At 44.5% G+C, this 21,115-nt stretch overlaps 1 protein-coding gene across 14 annotated transcripts in view; it reads left to right on the top strand.

Moving 5' to 3' along the window:
• Positions 1-21,115, top strand: part of CAMK2G (calcium/calmodulin dependent protein kinase II gamma) — a 152,199-nt gene that overhangs the window by 95,764 nt on the left and 35,320 nt on the right. For all 14 annotated transcript variants that reach the window (XM_059820850.1, XM_059820849.1, XM_059820855.1 and 11 more), the window contains exons 4-12: positions 4,334-4,388; positions 5,010-5,075; positions 7,913-7,985; positions 11,092-11,194; positions 12,069-12,152; positions 13,026-13,120; positions 15,687-15,809; positions 18,115-18,198; positions 18,874-18,916. In XM_059820850.1, coding sequence (XP_059676833.1) covers positions 4,334-4,388; positions 5,010-5,075; positions 7,913-7,985; positions 11,092-11,194; positions 12,069-12,152; positions 13,026-13,120; positions 15,687-15,809; positions 18,115-18,198; positions 18,874-18,916 — 726 coding nt within the window. The remainder of the gene's footprint in view (positions 1-4,333; positions 4,389-5,009; positions 5,076-7,912; positions 7,986-11,091; positions 11,195-12,068; positions 12,153-13,025; positions 13,121-15,686; positions 15,810-18,114; positions 18,199-18,873; positions 18,917-21,115) is intronic.

Consider the following 21,115-nt stretch of genomic DNA (forward strand, 5'->3'; position numbering starts at 1 on the left):
AGTGTTGGCAGCGACTGATTTCCTGCATCTCTAAGAATCCCTGTTAAGAGTGTTTGGCTAGGAAGGAAATATGGTTTGAATCGCTGTTTCTGGGAGACAGAATCAGTTAATAGAAATAATCTACCTCATCTTCTGGTGAATAGAGTGAGATCAGGTTCTTCGGCAAGTATTGGACTCTCTTGTAGTTGGGTTGTCTTTTGGAAGACGCTGTGTTGCTGTTGTGCAACTTCCCTGTTGCTGCGACTTGCGACTCTTTCTGTGATGTGTGCGTTTGTCTAGCCTGCTGCACTAGACATAGATGTCACTGCTCCCCTGACGAAAGCAAAAAAAGGGTTCTGTAATATTTTTGAAGAAAAGATTAACTGAATGAATACTTTTATTTTTAGTTCTCCATCTTCTTATCATGGATAGTCAGTTTTTGGGAATCCTTTACCCTCCAGCATCTACATATGATTATATTTTTCACCCTCTCGTGTCAACAGGTTATACAGGTATGAGCTGCCTATGTGGCCTCTGCTCAACTGCTTGGTTGAAGCTGACCTTGTGGGAGTAGTGGAGACGTTAGATAGTGTATCAGGACCAGCAGCCTGTGGAACAAATGGGATCTCCTTTTCATGGGAAAATGTCCGAAACAGAGGGCTGTCCAGTACTTGGGTTCCTGTTACCCACTCTTGGAACTGGCCATTTGGGAACCTGTGTCCTGCCTTCAGGTGGAGGGCACTCGCATAGGACGTCTTTAAAGCAAAGAGGGCTCTACACTGTCTGGAAGGTGGAGGTATCAGATGGTATCTGATGTTTGTGTATCTTTATGATGAATGTTAACACAATGTGGATCATATTTATGTACCAAAGTGGAGAGGAGGCCAAGAAACTTTAAAAAAGCTTTTATCCTTGACATGAGCTAAAGGTGGTGGAGTTATTTCTGAATATACAGTATTTCATGGGCTGGCTGAGTGGTTTTGGAAAAGGCAGATCATGTTTTTAAGCTGACAGGCCCTGGTAGTTAGCACTATATTGGAGAGCAGAGCACTTTAACTTGTGTGTCAGCAGAGTGGCATCAGGGCTGCCGATTGCAGTATCCTTGCTGGTCAGGAAGGCTCTTGTGGCTCTGCAGGAAGGTAGGTAAGCAAAACGTTAGGGTGAAAGGGCACTGGGTGCTCTTGTTCTTCTGCTGGGTATTGCTTTTGTTTCTTCCCATCAGCATCGGTATGGAGTAGGTATGGGCTGGAATTGAAAGTCACAAGAGTTTTGATATATTCAGACTTTTCTTAATCTTTTTTGACTCCCCTCATTGCTGCCCCCTCCACACTTTAAGCCTAATGTTTTGAGCTGTTGCTAATTATTCCTGTCCCGGGTGTCATCTTTCCTAATAGCTTTTCTGGGTTTTGCTGTTCTACCATTACTCCCTGAGCTTTGTTACCTCAGCAGATTAAATCCTGGGCAGATTTTGTTCCAGCGCCGCTCTGGGCCATAGCAAGGAAGCAGCTCCCTTGTTAAGTTAATGACCTGCGTCCTGCCTCCAAGGCCTTCTTTTGCTGTGCAGCCCTAGGGTGATGTACAGCATCAGTATTTATGAACTGCCTCTGTCCTCCTGTCATGGTTCCTCACCTAAGGATGCAAATAGTGTTTTACTGTCCTTGAAGGCTCTTTCTGCTGCCTCTGCCAGTCTCTGCCAGCTGAATTGCTACTTCCTTGCTTTTTCATAATGTATTTGACGAAATTGCTTTCCTCAGGACAAATAAATAGCACCAATCAGCTCATTTATGGTTTATTTTCTGATGTAATTTGCTGCCCGCGTCTTTGAGTCAAAGTTTATCGTTCACTATTTCTTACTTCTACCTGCAGATGTATTTGCTGTTCCCTTTTCAAGGCGACTGCTCTCAGCTTGCTGGGAGCTCTGCTCCTCCTCTGTCAGGATTTCATTCATGCTGCTCTCCTGCCTGCTTGGTGTTTTTTGCAGTGCTTCAATGACCTTTCAGGTGCCAGAGGAAGGAGAATGGTTTTTTGTGCACACCAATCATCAGACATGACCTTATTAGCACATTCAGCTTTCCTTGAAGTTTCTCCATCTGTTCCCTCTTCATAAGGTCCCTTCACAGACTTTTGCCCATGTCCTGGGCCTCAGGTCTAGTTCATGTGCCTGTCTCCTGCATTCACCTCATAGTTTTGTGCGGTGGAGTGAAAACTGCCTTGCACTGGGAATCCAAGTGTCTGTTTCAGCCACTTCCCATCTTGTTTCCAGTCTTGAATGGAAATCTTTTCTCCTAGGAAATACCCTTCTTCATGCTTGTGTTTTTGTAATGCCGCCTCTGCTGGTTTCTGCCAAGTGCTCAGGAGGCAAGTTTTCTTGTAAACACAAAGTTGTATTGCATTGAAGTTATTACAAGGCCAACTAAAACTGCTTACTTGGAAGAAAATTTTTTTTGCAGTGAATGATTTGAGGAACATAGTTCTTAAAGGTGATGTGTCTCTGTTTTCATGCTGTAGGAACAGCATGTTGTGCCTGAAACACCTGCTGTACTGGTATTCTAACTGTACGTGCTTGTTTGCGGCATTATGCTGTGTGGAGTGCTCCTCCCAAACCCCTGCGGTTAGATGCAGTAGAAAAGCTAAGGAAAGGAAATTGGCCAAGGGACCATCCCAGAGAGCTTGTAAATAAAGTCGGGAAAAATATAGGAAAGTACAGGCAGAAAGAATAAGGAAAGAATTAAATCCTTTTCGGAAAGGTACTGGCAGTGGTCTGTACACATCTGTGCTACTCTCAATTTTGAGTTTGTGTGTGTTTGCGTGCATGTGGAAGGGTGCCTTAGCAAAGGAGAGTTGCAAGGAGGATTAGAGGAGATCATTGAGAGCATTTGCAAAAGCTGTTCCATATGAGGTAGGAGCATGTGCCAAGTGCTAGTTTGAAATATTCCCAAGATGGTGATGGTAGCTGATGTCATGCACCAGTAAGAGGTGCAAACTGACCTCTTGATACTGGCAGAGAGAGAATCATGATGTTAGGAAAAGTCAAGACAGGTCACCTATATTTTATGTGGAAGAGAATGAAAGACAGGGAAGGGAGGCAAAGGAACCATTGAAGTGACAGAGCAGGATAACGAGCTTTTTCTTGCAGGGATGAGAATGGCAACGTTACTTCGGTCAATACGTAATTACAAGGTGTTGCGGTGACTGAGACCCAGTGTAGTCTCAGACAGTTGCTTTAGTTGGGTGAATCAATACTGAAGGACTACAGACAGTCATGTGAAGAAGACAACTCATCCTAGTCAGGGGGTGAAGGTTTAGGAATTGAGTCAAATAGGATTGCTAGCTTGTGACTCTGATTGGAAGGGAAAATAGTGAAGTTTTCCAGCAGGAGAGAAAAGCAAAAAGTAGTGGGTAGGTAGCAATATGAAATTAAGGGCTTAGTTTCTCCTCTTGGGTTAGAATTAGTGCTTAGGTATCCAAGAAACATCAAAGAAATTGAGATTTTTGATTCAGACAGGAGGAATTGGCACTGTGCTGGCTGCATAGATATAACAGTTATTGCCCATATGTAACATGCGGGAAGGAGGACGGAGCCCCAGAGACTCCAGAATACCAGGGGATGGTGGCTCATCTTGGGGGCAGCCGCAGTTAAAGGGGATGAGGAAAGGGTAAAGTTATCAGTTAATTTAGGCAATAGGAGCAGAACTAGGAGGGGATAGGTAAGGAAGCTGAAGGAAGATGGAATTTTGAGAAGAGGAATGTGATCAGATATGTCAGTGGTAACAGACATGTCAGGAAAGATGAGACAAGAAACTGGCTTTGAATTTTGGGTAAGGGTTTGGGTTGTAAGTCAGAATGAAGTGAGGGAAAGGAGGTAAAGGGAGGGAGCTTCATGGAGCTTTACAGATGAAAGGCAGAAGGGAGATTAATGGCACTGACATGCAGATAGGGTTGGAAGTAAATTTTTGGGTTGGGGGCTTGTTTGGAGATTCTGAAAAGGGTTTGTTTTGGGAAATAAGAATGGGTGGGGAGAGACTGCGAAACATGAGCATGGAGGAAAGAGTAGGCAGGTGTGAAAGGAGGGTAGTGAAGCATTAGAGAAGGAAAACGAACAGGAGGTCAAAGATATTTAGAGTTTGTTTTGACGCTGGGGAGGGGTGGGTGTATGTGAAGGACACCCATCTGTTCTTTTGAGATAACGGAAGGAAATAGGTCACTTAAGTGAACACACAAAGCAAAGGGCATGGGGAATTAATAGGCTGATTGGGTTGAGGAAGAACTTGGCTGTGTGTATGGGTTTGATTTGTAAAGTGTCATATTTGCTACATGCTCTGTAAATCTCCATTTCTTGATTATGTTTTTGCAGTGCGGCTCCATGACAGTATTTCAGAAGAAGGTTTCCATTACCTCGTCTTTGATCTGTAAGTGTCTGTCTTTGGCTTTGATGCTTCACCAGTGATACAGGCACATGGATGGTTGACTAAGAGTGGAATAAAAAGCACCTGCATTAATATAATTTTCCTTTTCTCTTTTGAGACCTGTACATACCTCTGGCCTATTTGACAAAAATCCGTTGGTTTTGTGGTAGGGGGTGGACCAGGAAGGCTTCTGGCAGCAGGTGTGAGCGTGGGATGGCGAAGGACAGCTATCCTGTATAGGGAGGATGTTTGACTTTTGTCTCTGAGGTAGCCTGGAGGGGGTCAGAGGAGGCATGTTCTGCCCAAACTTAGCATCTACTAAGCTCTGTAGAGCGGCATGGGCAATTCGTGCCCAGTGTGTTGTGTCCCATATGCTGCTGGTGAAATGGCAGTCCAAGGGGTCAGTCATATGGATGTACCAGTGCTGGTGCCATGGTGGTGGAGTTCTGCCTTGGCTCCCCTGTGCCACAGGTTGGTGGTGGAGTTCTGCCCCGGCTCCCCTGTGCTGCAGGTCCCCACACAGGCTGTGGGAAAGGGCCCAGACGGGTGGCCACGTACCTCCTGTGCAGCCTTGAGCTAGACGCGCATGGCCTCTGTAACCTCCCTTGTTCTTTTGCACTCCAGGGTTACTGGTGGGGAGCTCTTTGAGGATATTGTTGCCAGAGAATACTACAGTGAAGCAGATGCCAGGTAAGACTGTTTCCAGACCCTTCTGTGTATGTGCCACGTGTGTTGGCAAGTGGAATGAGTTTCCTGACTGCTGCTCTGTGCGTGGCTTTGTTCTGACACTCTTGCTCCCCATGTGGAAAAAAGCAATTCCTCTTTCTGCTATTAGCATAAACTATTGTCACCGGTCAGCCTGACTCACCGCAGGTCTAGCCCTTGCCGCTTGCAGACGCTGCTGTCTGTGTGCTTTTTGCTGGGAGACCAGTTGCTAGCGGCTTTGTTCGCCTGACCTTTCTTGTGGGTGGTGACAGGGTGTCCTTAGCAAGCAAATGTAGGGGAGAGCTGTCCTGTGGCTGTGAGAGCACTGCCTGCTTGGCCTGTGCCTTCTCCTAGTAGGGGTTCCAGTGATGTGCCATTGCTGTTTGCCAGACCCATTCAATTTGCCTGTGTCTAGGTAATGGTTTACGGGGAGGGGGAGAGGGGGCTTTGAAGGCTGTGTTTCTGTGGAAGCCCTCTCTGACTGTGAGCTGGTTGGTGCAGTGAGAAAAGGCACAATATGTGAGAGCAACCTTTATATTTTAATGTTAAAAAGGTTTAGAGTTATGCTCTTCTTTTTCTGAGTGTGTCCCCTCTCTCCCATGCGTGAGCTTCCCGAAATGGCCTGTGCTTCCCCCTTTGCTCTTTATGCAGGGTGGGTGTTTTGTGCAGCAGTAGCTGAGGGTGTTCTCTGACCCATCCGTCTGCTGGCTATGCAGCATTTGCAATCAAAGCTGGGATTAGGCAGCTCCTGTTCTGCTTTAGCAGGGCTTGGGAGTGGCCCAATGGTGACATTTCACCCCTGCTTATTCTGCACCCATGTTCTTATCTCATCCTAACCCTTGCTGGAACAGGAATTAGGGGAGCCGTGAGAGGAGAGGGGTAGGAAGGGAGTAGTGGGTGGTGCTGCAGGGTGAACTTGGTAGGCAGTACTGTGAGGAGGATCATACGGAGTGCAAGGAAGGGAAGAGTATGACCTGGTGTGTTAGTGTAGCTACTGTTATGGAGTCTGGGGACACTTACTTGCTTTCCCTGTGGTATGCTTACAGCCTCTGTCTTCTGGGCATTGCACGATGCTTTCAAATGATGCATTGCACTGCACACTCTGCCGTGAGCCGTCTGTTGATGGGGAGGGCCAGTGGGCTTGTCATCTCTGATGCAGCTCCTGGCAGAGAGATCTGAATGTCCTGTAGATGTTTTCAGTGGGGTGTACAGATGTAGGCACAGCATCTTGGACAGATACACAGTCACTCAAGCCATTCTACCTTGAAGTTGGGAAGTTTTGAGATTGTTAATGATCGTCCTTCCCCCTGTGCCTCTTGCCAGTGCCTGTTCCCTGAAATGGTCAAGAGCTGGCAGTGACAGACACTGCTCAGGAAAATTATGGCAGGGTTAGGGGAAAAGGAGAACTGTCTGTTGCTCTGTGAGCCTTCTTCAGGGCACTCAGCCTTCTGACTGTCAGCCGGCCAGGTCTCGAAGTGCCCACAAGATGACAGAGTGAAACTCCTCCCTTTCTCTCCCCATGCCGAGCGAATTCCAGAGCAGGCTGGGAGAGCGAGGGAGCGAGGTCCGTGCCAATCCGCCGTGCTTGGCTCGCCTGGGACACCTCACACTTTTGCCATTTTTGGCCAGAAAATCTCTCTCGCTCAGACTCCGCTCTATTCTAATTATACATTTTTGGTTTGGGAGCGGGGAGATATTCATGGACTCCGACCCTGAGGATTGTACTGCCAGCTCCAGAGGGGTGGGGGTAACAAATACACAGTGCTTCACCTCCTCTCCTCTTCCTCCCCTCACCCTTTTCCCATCTTTTCCAGTAGCCAATTTCCCTTCCCTCAAATATTTCACTTGTTTCAAGTCTGTTCCCCCGAGATTTGTAGAATTCGGTGAGAGGACTGACTGATCCTGCAGGGAGGACACAGACCCATCTGAGTAGCCCACATCTGGGTGCTTACTGCCCAGCCATAGTTGTCAAAATCCCTACTCCATTCCACATTTACACTTGGGAGCTGAGTAAATGTTTAGCGGAAGAGGTATTTTCAACCAGAAATCTCACCCATGGGTGTGTTGCGCTGTCCTTATGCTGCAGGTGTAAATAACATCTTGCTTTTGCCCCTGTGGTTACAGCAGTGAGAGTGGCAGAGGCATGGTTGTCTGTGAGCTGGGGGAGTGCAGCACACTGCACTTAACAGGGAATGAGTCTGCTTTTCAGATCACTAACCCCTTAAGTGGGATCTGTACTTAAAAGGCACCCAGCAAGCGGGTGTGCGCGCACACTGTGTATGTAAAGTGCTTGAGATGCTGCTTTGAAAGCTTTGCAAACTGGCAGGCGCCCAGGAGGCGTCATCCTGAATTTGCCTGCCGGGGGAGGCTGCTGCTCTCTAAAAGTTTATTCTTTGCTCTGGACTAGCCCAGCTGAATGTTTCCTGGAGCGATTGGGTCTTGCTTGCGCATTCTCTGGCTGCTGTTCGCAGATACTCGGGTGCCTCTGTTCTTCTGTGTGAGGTGGGCACTGTTGGCTGAAGGAACAAGTGAGATGCTTAGTGTGATGGAGAGGAAAGGAAGGAGGTGATGGGAGGTAGGAGAGAGGCTTTGTGGACCTGCTATAGATAGGATGTTTAGCATCCTGTTGCTGAGGGGGCTGGGGGTGTCCAGCTGTGACAGCACTGAGCTGTGGCATCCAGTGGGCATGATGAAGGGACTCAGCCTGGGGTCTTGAACTCTCCCTGGTACAAATATAAAAGTTAGGGAAATAGTTCTGGGATAAGATAAGTTGAGAAGTGTGTGTGTGCATAACTCTGTATGTCTCTCCCTTTATCTTGCAGCCACTGTATTCATCAGATACTGGAGAGTGTGAATCACATTCACCAGCATGATATCGTGCACAGGGACTTGAAGGTAATATTTCCTCCGTGCCACAGAGGCTGAGGAGCGCAGCCAGGGTATCATTGGAAGAGGCAAGACAGGAATACTGTGTTGCCAGCTGGCAGGGGTTTTTTTTTAACTTGAACTGGGCTCAGGGGTTCCTGAAGCATAAATTCGCTCCTTCAGAGTTTTCTAGAGGGTGTGCTGAACTCCCGAGGAAGTTTTCGGTCTTAATGAATGTTGCCAGCTCTCAGTGTTTCTGAGGCAGCTCCAGGATGGAGTAGTTATGAACCTTGGAGTGCAGTAGGCTTTCAGAGAAACTCGGGTAGGATTCATTATAATGAAGGACCCTTTCTAGTCTGCCGTTGAAGATATACCTAGGGACCTCGGGCAATCTCTGTTCAGTCTGCCAGGATGAGTTTGTCTGCACAGAGCATATATATTTTTACTCTGCACTGTTGCCAAACACATGCCATTGGGCTAGGGCAGAGATGCACAACAAGAATTTTTAATGTCATTTCTTTCTTCTCTCATCAGTAGAACTGCTTTTAATCTAAAACCAAAACTGCTGGCCAGTTAAACACTGGGTGAATCAACCATTTGCCACATTATAACACATTTATAGACCCAGAGCCCCCGCAGTGTAGTTACTTAAACTCCCTTCCCACGCAGTGCCAGCTGTACTGGGAGCTGGGCAGGCTCCAGAATGAAGAGGTTTGTGCAGGAAGATCTGCCTTCCCTGTAGCCCTCTCTGTCTAAAGTGGGAATGGTGATGACCACCAGTGGTCCAGTTAAATTAATGCAGGATGACACCTGCTACTAGTGTTGGTTTTGGTTTGTTATAAAATGTGTAAAGGGAAAAGTATAAAAATATTTTGCAGAGAGCAAGGTAAAAGCGTGTTGCAAGCTTGGTGGCAGTGTTCCCCCAGCTGTTAACCCTTAGTGTTTCTGGCAAACTCCCATGCAATGCTTTTGGGTTCTGATTCAGAGCACTGTGAAAAGATGCAAGTGATCTACTGCGGAATGGCTGGTCTGGATTAGAGCTGACACCTGCTCTTGAGAAAGCAGCCTCCAAGAGGTGCTACTGCCCAAAATTGGGCCCTCTATGGAAATCAGTAGTGCTTTCCAGTATGGGATGGTTTAAGTTTTCCTTCGCATCCTGTGTTCAGATATAATTTGTTTTGCTTCCCAAGTTTTGTTTGTGTGAAAGTTGTGAACTTGTTTAGAACTTACCAGCTGCTAGATGCTTCCCACTGTAGTTAATGTGTTTCTTCTGTTGCTTGCTCTGATACACTGAAACTATCCAGGCCTGAGGAGTAGCCATTCCTTTTAGCAATAAAATCCCGTGCTCTTTATATAATATTGAGCTCCTTGCCAACAGCTTGGCCTTCAGGATTGGTGTGTAATGACTGTAATGCTTGCTTCAAGAGAAATTTTGTCTTTTGCACCCCCCTCTCATAAGCCTGTCTTTTGGCTGACGTGCTCTTAAAGAACTTCAAATGTTGAGCTGCCCATAGGGACCGTAAGAAATTAGGGAGTGCATTCATATCCGTAACCAAAAAGTATGTGAAACCTGAGAAGACCCATATGTTGGCAAACATGCACATGGATAAGCACCATTAGCCTGAAGGTGTTTGTAGCTGTATTTTAGAAGCAAATAATGCTTAGCTAGCTCAAGCCTGGCCTAAATTTCACTGTTTCTTAGTCAAGCCAAGCCCAGGTGTGATCTGAATTTGGGAGGGATTTTCAAGAGTTCATTCATCTTCTGCTTTAGGGACTTGTTTACACTGGTGAATTTTCATCAGCGTAGCTTGATTAACACAATATTTTCCACTTCCCATATAGTGAAAAGCCAGTGGCATCCAAATGTATTGAGACCCAGTTCCCCTTCCTTCCATGCTGCTTATGGCAAGGACTGTGATGGGCAAGGCTGTTCTCCCTTCATTCAAAGCAGAAGCAAGGCACATGCCCAGTACTTTAAGGCAGGTGAATGAGCAAAGCTTCTTGTTCCTGTCAGGCAGAACAGGGATAGAGGGTTGCTGTGGGATGAAACTGGTGAGCAGGCTGCAAAAAAGACCTTCATCAGATTTGTGAAAACAAGACAAGCTCCTGTTTCTGGATTTCCAGGCTTCCATCTTGCTTGGTTAAAAAATCAAGTTAATATGAATTGCACAAATGATCAGAAGGGGGTAGGATGAGAAATCATATTTGTCCTGCCTGTCTACAAGTTGGGTTTCCTGCAGAGCTGTAATAGCCACCACCTTAAAGGCTTTGGGGTTTCAAAGGGTCCCATGTAACACTGCTCTGGTGCTTCAGAGGAGGCTGCTGACTCTCAGTACAATTTTTGGAGTTGTGTTAAACCTTCTCCTGAAGTTCTCTGCTGGAACGCAACAGAACTATGATTTGAGTGAGATTCATATGAGGTGGAAGTGTGAGGGGCAAAAGTCTGTCTCCCTTTCCTGGCACATGCGGGAAGTGACATGGCTGCTTGTCGTATAGGTGACAGCAGCAGTAGCAAGACAGCATATTTTACGCAGCTGTAAATATGTAGCATGAAAAAACAGCTTACAAGAATACTCACTGCAGTGCTGCTTATGCCAATTTGAGGCTGAGGCTTTTTCTGTAAGGGATGAAAGCTACTGCCTATCCAGATGATGCCTTTCCACATTATGGCGCTGTATTTGGCAGCCCTTATTAGCATCATATTTACTTTTCCAGTGCCTTGGGGACTGTGTAATGTTCATGGGGAGAAACATCACTGCAGAGTGTATCTACTGCATCTTACCCCCTCTTTCCTCCCCCCCCAGTTACTCTCTGCAGGGATGACAGGAACAAATTTTGGGTTCTGTGCTGCAGGAACTGTACTGCCAGTGCCCTCTGGTGTCAGCATGTAACATATGGTCTGGGTTGGGAGAGGCTCTGGCTCCCACAGAGGATTTGTGTTAGACTTGAGGATTTTCTGCCATTCTAGGTCAAGGCCATTTGTTGCTGTTGCTCTGCCTTCACCTGAACCGCTTTAGTATATGCCTGCTAAATTCAGTCAGCAGGTTCAATTTAATGATGTGAATACTGCGGTGGGAGGCTTTAATGAGGATTTCAGTCTTTCATTCTTACCCACTTTTTTCTTTCTTCTCCCCAGCCTGAGAATTTACTACTGGCAAGTAAATGTAAGGGTGCTGCTGTCAAACTGGCTGACTTCGGACTGGCTATAGAAGTCCAGGGAGAGCAGCAGGCCTGGTTTGGTAAGAGTGTTTGAGCTTTCCCACTTTTGCTCCCCCCTTTTTTGGTGACTGGTTGAGTTGCACCCTCTCTGAGTACTTTCTCTCAGCTCTTCTAGCATGCTTGTGTATATCTGGCATTGCTGCTTCCTTTCCAAGCATCTCAGCCTCTGGGTCCTTGGGCACGAGCCTAGGTGCGATAGAGGAAAGAATATGATAAAGATAGACAGAAAAAATGCCTATGTATTCCTCTATTTTTCTTCTCAGTTTACAGTAGATGCTAATGTCAGAGATGAATGCAGCTGCTAAGTTTAGACCCTGATCTGAACTTTCCTACTGTTCAGGAGTGTAGACATCTGGAATTTTGTTTGGTCATTTCACAGAAATTTATTTGACCTGGTCTTCCGCAGGCACATTTGGATCTGGCCTTATCTTTGTTTAGCTAAAACATAATTAGAAATAAGACCTTCTCGGGCTAAACATCAGCTCTGAGACTCTGCAGTGCTGCGGAGATTCTGGAGAGATGGCTGCTTCTCCTGGTCTGCCCACACCATTTGGCAATTGGATGTGTCCCATCTGTGTCTTGTGTTTCAAACTCCAAGCCATGATATGTAATAGTGATATAAGGCCTGGCATATGAGTTTGTGCCCAGCTGGTTGACACAGTCCCTCTTTCTTTTCCGTTTTTCCTGCAGTATGTAGACACTCAATCCCATCTGATTTTTTTTTTTTTTTTTCTCTTTCTGTTGGTTTATGAAGAGGTGGCTCTAGCAATTATGAGATGAAGGGTGGGAAATGGGTTTTGGAATTTGTTGGTTACCACTAGTGGATTTTGTGATATGGCAAGATCTCTTCTGCTTGAGTACTGTAAGTACTTCATGTCATCCATTTCCTCGCAGGGTTTGCTGGCACTCCAGGCTACCTCTCCCCCGAAGTCTTAAGAAAAGATCCTTATGGAAAACCAGTGGATATATGGGCATGTGGTAAGATTCTGTCAAAACGTTTTACACTTAAACAGCACTGTTTCATGTAGGAAGAGCAATTCCTTATAACCTGTTGCTGGGAGGGTGTGCAGTGCTCCTTGTTGGGTGGAGAGATGAAGGCACACTTGAGGATAAGCACCTTGTGTAGCTGGAGTTAATATTGGAGCCTGAACTCCTTTGATTCTGGCTCCTAATCCTTTTTTCAGGCCATTTATCAGATGTTTGAGTCTCAAGAGATAGGACCTGTCTATGCTTTGCAGAGTCAGTTGTTTAAATAACTGTAGCAATTTCTTATTAAACTAATTATGTAGAAGATGAAATACTGAAGAGATCTGACTTTTTTTAAAAGGAAAAAATGAAGTGTAAATGTATCTGGCACCAATAAGTTTAAAGATACGTGATGTCAGTGTTGCCTGACATGGACTAAATGGTTCTCTGCAGGCCAGGAGTGTTAGCTTTGTCAGTGGCATTTTTGTCCCAAGACCATGCACAGGAAGCATCTAAAAACCTAGTCCTTCCTAAAAAGTCCCTTGCTGCCCAGGAACCCCAGAGGATGTGGCTTCATTTTATTCTGAGAGCAACTGGGAGTTGTGGCTCACCAGCCATGATAGCCAGAGGAGGGTAGAAGGACATCATGCACCTTGTTCTAGCCCCTGGCAGCTGGCTTTAAGAGCTGAACATGAAGTGCCAGGGTGAGGTTCAGCAGAGGAGAGGTTTGTACTGTGTTTTTCTACCTCGGAAGGCTAAATAGATGGCAAATGAAGATACAGAGCAATCATTGCCTTGGGGACTGTCAAGAGGGAAGGAAGAGGGGCTGAAGGAATAATTGGCGCATTAGCCTAACCATAGTGTATCTGTGTCTCTCCCTCCCAGGAGTGATTCTGTACATATTACTAGTGGGGTACCCTCCCTTTTGGGATGAAGATCAGCACAAACTCTATCAGCAGATCAAAGCCGGAGCCTATGACGTAAGGGCACTTTCTTGCTGAGTACCTGCATGGGTGTAGAAGCCATCCAAAACATGGCACTATCTTACTTGGTGTCCAGCAGCAGCCCCCAAGCTACTGTGCAAAGTGATGTTTGGCGTGTTCCTACACCTCATTGTCTTCACTGCCTGGGATACAGTCCTGTTTGGGGCTATTGAAAGGATATGTGGAAAGCATCGCACTGGGCACCAAGACATTGCTGGTCATTAGGGAAATGCATATGGTGGGGAATGGTGTCTTCTAGTGCATTTACCACAAAGTGCTGCGGATGTAGCCAATGCTAACTCTTATAGGGGAGCAGAGGGAAGGTAGAATGAAGCAGCCTGTCTTTATCAAGCCCTAATTAAAAGTAAAAGTAAATTATGGCCTCTGGTCTCTTCAGTGCCATAGTGGAATTTCTTCCAGCTGTGGAAAGCGTGGAGGCACAGTGAGAAGACTGAATGGCAGGGGCCTTTGGAGGGGTGGCTTTGTGGTGGGGATCAGCGTGGTGGGTTGGAGGCTCCAGTAACAAGCCAAGCAAGCAGTTCATGGAACAGTTCTCAGAGCATGGTAAAACTCAGGTGTAAAAAGGTGCCTGAAGGAGAGGAATAGCAAGGAGGTTAGTACTGGGGAGCAAAGGTGGTGTAAAATGTGGTTTGGGTACCACAGCATGAATGTTTGATGTAAATTCTTCCATGTATGGAGAGGCTCAGGAGGGAAGAAGGAACTCCTGGAAATCCTCATTCAAAGCCTGTGGGCATGAATATCAAGAGGAAGTTGGGGAGTTCATTTTGTAGGCTGTCTTGTAGTTTGTATTAAAAAAAAAAAAAAAAAAAAAAAAAAAGGCGAGGGTTCTGCTCGACCCCAGTTACATTCCAGCTTCTGTGCCTGAGACCATGAGAGTGGCTGTACTGGCGAGAACAAAGGTCTACCTAACTCTGTGTCCTGGCTCAGTGGCTTCTTGAGTGAAAGGAAAGTGATGTCTTTGCACTTGATAGCCTTAAATGGACTTGTGTTCTTCTCTTGGCTTCATGACCCTCTTGTTTCTGTGTTGCTTGTTCTCATTTGAAGTGGTTTTGCACTGATTATATTGATGGGGATTTTCAAAGCACTTCAGGGGTTAAATGTCTAACTCTTTCTGTAAGTCACGAGGAGGGAAGTGCCTGATGCCTCCTATCTACCTGCTGTTTTTGAATTCTTACCTATAATGAACAAGTTCCAGTAGATTCCTCCCCTGTTTTGCCTGGTAGAAAACAGCTCAAGTTTTACCTGCGTACATGCCCCTGGTGTCCTTACCCCAGCACCGAGTATGCACTGGACTGGTCTGTTGTTACCTCTTGACCATAGAGCAAGTGACAACTGTGAATTGGACTCTGTGCTCTTGGGTAGGGGTTTTGCAAGGCATTACCATGAATACTTCAGAGTTCAGGGTGGGGGCAAAGTGTCCCGGCTGAAAGCTCATTATCAGAGTTTTTGAGTAGTCTCTTGCAGCGTTTGCAGAACAAATTGTATAATGCCTTGCTGATGCCTAAGAATGCAGAAATAAGATTATATGCAAATCAAATATGGTGGATGTATTTTTATGACCCAACTGAGCAAAGCACAAAATGCAGGAGAAAAGAGATGGGATAAACTTTTTCTAAATGTTGTACTACTATAAGGAAATGTTCTCAGGCTAGATCAATCTTCCCCCCTGCTTAAAGACAGGTGACTTTTATCTCAGCAGCACATTTATCTGTGTTCTCAAGTTCACCTGTATTTGTACAGTAGATTCATAGGAGTGAGATGTACTGCATTTAATCTCAGCATGCATCTGGAGGATGGCATAAATATATCCTCTTTATCATTACTGGAATTATCGGAGAGAGTAGTTACCCCTCATGGATGATGAGCAATTGAAATACTTGAGATTATTTTCTGTTTCCATGCTTCCGTATTCCCATCCACTATTACATCTCTCTTGCTCCCCAAGTAATGATTTCTGGTATGGTAGATGCTTGCTAACAACTTGCTGGTGGATTGCTACACCTAAGTGACTGGTATTGTTCCAGGATATTGTGCTTTACAGTGGGGAAAGTATGCCTGATGGGTTGTTCTCCATTAGCGGTTTTCACTTTCACAAGGTTTTGTTGTAGTGTTTGTGATTTTGCATATACTGTTACAGCTTTTTAGCATGCTGGAGAAAGAACAAGGTGGGGTAAAAAAGATAGTGCTTGTGTTTTTCATGTCAGACCTCAGTTAAAAAGATCTGTGACTTTCCTTTTTTGACTGTTGAGTGTGAAAGAAATTCAAAGGTCTGAGTGATTCCTAAAAGGCTTTTAAACTGTTAATCTTCCTGCCTGTGTCTAGTGAATGGTACGGGTGTGTCCTGCTGTCTGGTACCATTCATTTGCTGGATTCTGTATGATTTTCGTTCAGCGTGCATTTTCGGAAGTTGATGTTTTTTGCAAATACGTTAGCCCTGGTATCTAAAGGGTAAAAGCTGGAATTCAGCTGTGTAGGAGGGAGAATCTCTTCTGCTCATAGAAGGTATTTTCAGTTCATCATCTGTTCCTTCTTCCTCTTTCAGTTCCCATCACCTGAGTGGGACACTGTGACTCCCGAAGCAAAGAATTTGATCAACCAGATGCTGACGATAAACCCAGCAAAGCGCATCACAGCTGACCAGGCTCTCAAACATCCATGGGTCTGCGTAAGTGTTTTCCTCTATTATGGATTGATTTGGGGTTTACCCTGAACAAACACGTCAAGAAGACATAGCTGCAGAGGAGCCCAGAATATTTTAAATGTTTCAAAATGTGATTTTTTTTTTTTTTTTTTTTTGAGGCTGACCTTCAGTAAGCCAACTTTGTCATGCTGTGGTGCTTTTGTTGCCACTGTAGGAAAAAAACTCCCTTGTTCTTTTAGAAGTTTTGTAAATGTCCATAGTTTCTGGTTTGCCCCACATCTCCTCTTGCAATCCATATCATCCTAAAATGTCAGAAGGAGTTTGGCATCAGACAAAATATTTTAGGATTATTTTGTTCTTCATCTCTGCTTCAGTTTATTGCATTGCATCTTTGCAATGTTGGAACATTTCTGCTCTGCTGCAGCTTAACTGGCTGTAAACCTAAAATCAGCGAAAAATCTTTTGCTGTTCTGTGTTTCTGCCTTGCCAGATGCCATACATGAGTAGTTTTCACCTTTTGCAAAGTTGGCAAGAAAATCCCAGAATGCAGCTGGGAGTGGGCATAGGGTTGGGAAGCAATGGTACACTTTTATCTCTGCAGGATGAAATATTTCCACCTAAGTCTAACCAGATGCTCTTGTAATACCATAGCGTACTTCTGCTTTCTAGGATGTGTCTACTGTGCTCCTTCGCTCATTTTTTCTTGAGAAACTGTGGTGGTTTTTTCCTTCTGCCACAAAACAACAAATTAGCAATTTAAACTTACTTATGTGAACATCTGTGTAACAGGAGTGTAGTGTCTGCTGTAAAGTGATGCAAGTTCCTTGGAAGTTAAAACTTCACGCTGAGACTTTGCATCTCTGTTTTTTTTCTCCTTACATGCTTGTAATCAATAGCAGTTCCTGTATATTTAACTTTTGTCCCAATGCCCGTAACCAAAGCTGTATGTATTATGATAGCTTGCTCCCTGTGGCAACACAATATAGAACAGTTCAAGAGAGGCTTTCCTTCTCTGAGTTATGGGGAGTTCGATTTCACTTCATGTCCATTTCAGCTTCTCACCCAAACTGCCTCCTGTTAAGTCTGTTATTTCCATTTGTTCTGCAGTCTCTGTGTGTGCAATGTACATTTTCTTTCTGGAGATGTATTGCTCCTCTGAAGTAAATGTGGTAGGAAATCTCAACAGTTAATCTGAGACACTGAATTTCTTAGTATCACTGAACTTCTGAAGTACGTGTCCTGACTCTTTTAAGCCCACATTGAACAACTGGACATCACTGTCACTCCTAAGGAGGCTGAATGAACAGTGACTATCAAAGCCGCTAAAGGGGACAGTTTAGCTACATTCTGCCTCCATACTGCCATGTGTACTGCAGCAGTACTAGCTTTGCTGATAGGATCAAAGCAGAGACTTCCCATGAAACTAGGTGAATATGAGCATGGTTTACACTTCTTTTGGGTATTGCAGATTTTTTTCCAAGCAGGAGAAAGGGTTTGTACACACTGATCTGCCACGTTAGTCATTCACCCACTGTCCTTGTAAAGGGAATTCAGACTTGTGGCTCTATGCAAGAGCAACAGCTACTTTGGCATTTGTCTCTGGTTTCCTCATGTGCTCTATATGCCTGGCAGCAACAGTCTCTGGTTTCCTCATGTGCTCTAAATGCCTGACAACGCTTCTGGGAAGTTCTCTTTTTGCAGCTGATGGGATCCCAGCCTGCTGTGGGTGACAGGTGTGCATCACTGCCTAGAGGTTATGCTCAGGTTTTTGCATTGGTACAATAGGGCTATATGATCTTTCCTCTTACACACTGAAAATTTATTTCTGCAAAACTGATGCAAAGATGCCAAGGCCTCTGATAGTCAAGTACTTACATTCAGGGAGTTGCCACATGCAGGAAGGCTGCTGCTCACTAGTACTCACTTATTGCTTGGCATTTTCCCTTAGAGCTGTAACTAATGCAACCCAGATCTTTTCTGTACTGCCTCTAACTCAGTCCCCCACAGGTATGCTTGTTCGTTTGACTTTGTCTTCTTACTGTCTTGAACCATTTGTGTGCCTGAGAGACAGGGAGCATTTATTCTCACCTGTACCTCAGTCATAGAGGTTCTTGGGCGCAATCCTGTAATAGCCAACCTTGACTTAATATGTCTTGCTGTATTGGGAAGTTCTTAAGTTATGAACTGGTTGCAGTGTTTTTCAGCCATGCAGTGGTGAGAGGCTTGGTAATGTCAGCTTGCATGTCATGGTTGTGTGCTAGTAGAGAGAACGCCCCTGGCTGATTTATTTAGGGTATGTTCTTGATCTTTTGCTGTTCCTTTTTTTCAGCAACGATCCACTGTCGCTTCGATGATGCACAGGCAGGAGACTGTGGAATGCTTGAGAAAGTTCAATGCTAGAAGGAAGCTAAAGGTAAGTATATGTTAGTTTGCCGTAAGTTTGTTTTTAATCCTCTAAATTTGAGGTTAATGCCTTCCTAGCAACAATTATTTTTTTTTTATGATTGGCTCGCTAATGTTAGTGAAGTACCTTATGTGGTCCTCCAGTACAGGCTACTAAAGAAGTGTATTGAGGAGCTGAGTAGTTTCTTTCTCCAAAGCTGTACGTTTCCCATGCCTCTTCTGCTACGTAATCATCCCTTCCACTTCCTTCAAGAGAGTTGAAATAGAGCAACTAGTTCTTAAATTCTGGGGCTTTTAGTTCTGATCACTCTGTACCTCCCGGTAATAGTGTATCTGTTGCCTGTAGCTAGGGCAAAGCCTCAGGCTTGCGCGTGGAGCGGCTGTCTGCTATTTAAAAGTTAGGAAGCAACTAAGTGTCTGAACATAACTCTTAGTGCCATTTTAGATTTCCTAGGCTATCCTGCCTGGCCTCTTAGCTGCCATTCTAGAAGGGCAAGATCCCATGCGGTCCCATGTCAGGTCCATAAGCCACATGTGATAATCCTGGATACACTAGGACTTTCCAGGGTAGCATTGGGATACGTCTGCTTTGGCACCTGAAGCACTGTGTTCTCCACAGGTCAGCCCAGCCCCTTTCTGAAGTGAGTGACACTGTCTTTTTATCCCTGCTTTCTCTTCCCCACAGGGTGCAATTCTTACGACGATGCTTGTGTCTCGGAATTTTTCAGGTAAGTTCTTACTGTTCCCATCCCTTCCTTGGTTTTGTTTTGTGTGAGTGAGTCAGAGGATATTTTAACTGTTTTTGGGGTTGAGTAGGAGGGAAGGAAACATGCTCACAATTCATCGTGGTGTAATGGTGGTCGCTTTGCCTTGGCTGGTGACCAGTGTGAAATAGGAAGTGATTTGTTTGGGGAGCAGCACATGGTGCTGTAGTCTGGTACAAAAGAGAAATAAAGTCAGCTGCCACAATCCTTGTGTGATATTTTGTTATCAGATTATTTTTTGGAAATTCTAGCTGGCATTTGTTAGCTTTCCCGTCTGAAACCAGGAGTCAAGAACTGTTACTAGGTAGCGGTGATTCCTTTAGACCTGAGGCAGAGACACAGAGCAAGTAATAATATTGGTGAGAATAGGGACAGGACCTATTTGGGTATTGTATTACTTTGACTCATCAAAAATGGGTCTGCAGCATATATCTATTAGAGTTTTCCTTCCTGGAGTCTCAGAAGTGGTTTTCATCCTCTTAAGCTTAGTAACTGGTAGTCTGGCTGCCACCCAACTGCATTACGTAGTGCACTTACTGAAAATGCAAATCTCAACATGCAAATGAGTGCTTTTTGGAAGATGATTGTCTTGGCTCAGCACATCTAGGTGATGTGTTCATTTCCATTTGAGTGGAAAACCTCTATTTGCAAGTGCTTTTGGTTTATGGGATTGTTTGCTTTCTTTGTCCTCTTTGCCTGGTTTTTTTTTTTCTTTTTTAAAAAGGGCAATCATTGAAGGCATGAGTCAGGTTTTTATTGCGCCTGACTACAATTACTTTCAAGTGAAAGTCTGCTGTATGGATTATAAGTGATGATGAATGAAATGGAATTGTATTAATTTCATCTGGCCATTTACTAATGGTGGATACCAATCTTTATATTCTGGGTGATGTTACAATAAACTTCTAATTGGAATAAAAATCTCTGTGAAATGATCATCCCAGCATTCAAAGTGCGCATTCATGTATACATTGTCTTCTGAAATCAAGGCAGCATTTTTAACCTTCTGTATTTTTTTAAAAAAATTAAAGGATGCAAAATCAAGCTACAATTAAAGGACAAGCCTCAGCAACTTCAGAATGGTTTTTCCTTGGTTCTTGCTTTCAGGTGAACCTGTGCCAATATGTCAGGACTACTTGTAGCTACAGCAATTTCTCTTTACTGCATTTCTGATTGTTTGGCCATAAAGGGACAGAGTAATTTCCTCCATTCACCTGTCCCAGGATTGTGCTATTACAGGACTTAAAAATTATACATTGTTTTCTGAGAATGATTCTGAAATAACTGTTTAAGGAGCTATGGCACAATGACAGGGCTTCCGCAGGACTGCATGAAACGTAACATTTTCTTGGGCTTTCTGCTGGTGTGAATGATTTTTGATCTATTCGCACAGCTAGTTTTTATTTCACTTAATTGATGATTCTGAAATAGTCAGGGTTTTTATTTTTTTTAAACAGCAGTTTTAGATTAATTTTCAGTCTGCAAATATTGTCACTTCCAGTGAAGCTGCAGAAGTGCCTGGGTAAGAAAATCTCCTGTGGCCCGGATTTTGAGTACATGAAATGCCAGAGAGAAGGGTTCTCCTTAATGGTGTGTGACCTATACATCCACTTATTCCCTGAGCTAGTATCGAGGAGGGAAAGACTTGCTCTGCTCATTCTTCTCTGTCTCAAGGGCTGAAGCTGCTGGATCTGCTTCAGTTAACAACTGAAGAAAAGGGAATCCTAGGTGGCCCATAGTGAGTGCAGGGTTCTCAGTATCGCTGAGTTCTCCTTTGAATATAAGCTGTGATCCCAGGTAATGAGACACTCTGAAAACTGTCCAGAAAGAAATGTTGTGAATTTAGATGCAAAGCATTTATAGCCTCTCCGGATAGTAGCTATTCCTAATATTTTGATGTGCTTTGAAAGTGAGGAGATTGGCTGCTCTCGTTTTCTTTGCAGGACTGTGTGAAATACGAGCTTAACTTTTTTAATTATTATTTTTTAATTTACTTAGGTTTTTTTATTGCTGCAGTTAAAATACGTAGATCTGCTGGAATTGAAGAATAGGTGCATGCTAACTGAAAGTAAAAAGTTAGAAAGTCCATGTGGGAAATTGGGGTATAGCTCAGACTTTTTTTGTCACGACAGGTCATCTAACTGCACTTGAAAAGTTCTGAAA

The sequence above is a fragment of the Gavia stellata genome, chromosome 9 (assembly GCF_030936135.1).
Source record: "Gavia stellata isolate bGavSte3 chromosome 9, bGavSte3.hap2, whole genome shotgun sequence".
NCBI lineage: Eukaryota > Metazoa > Chordata > Aves > Gaviiformes > Gaviidae > Gavia > Gavia stellata.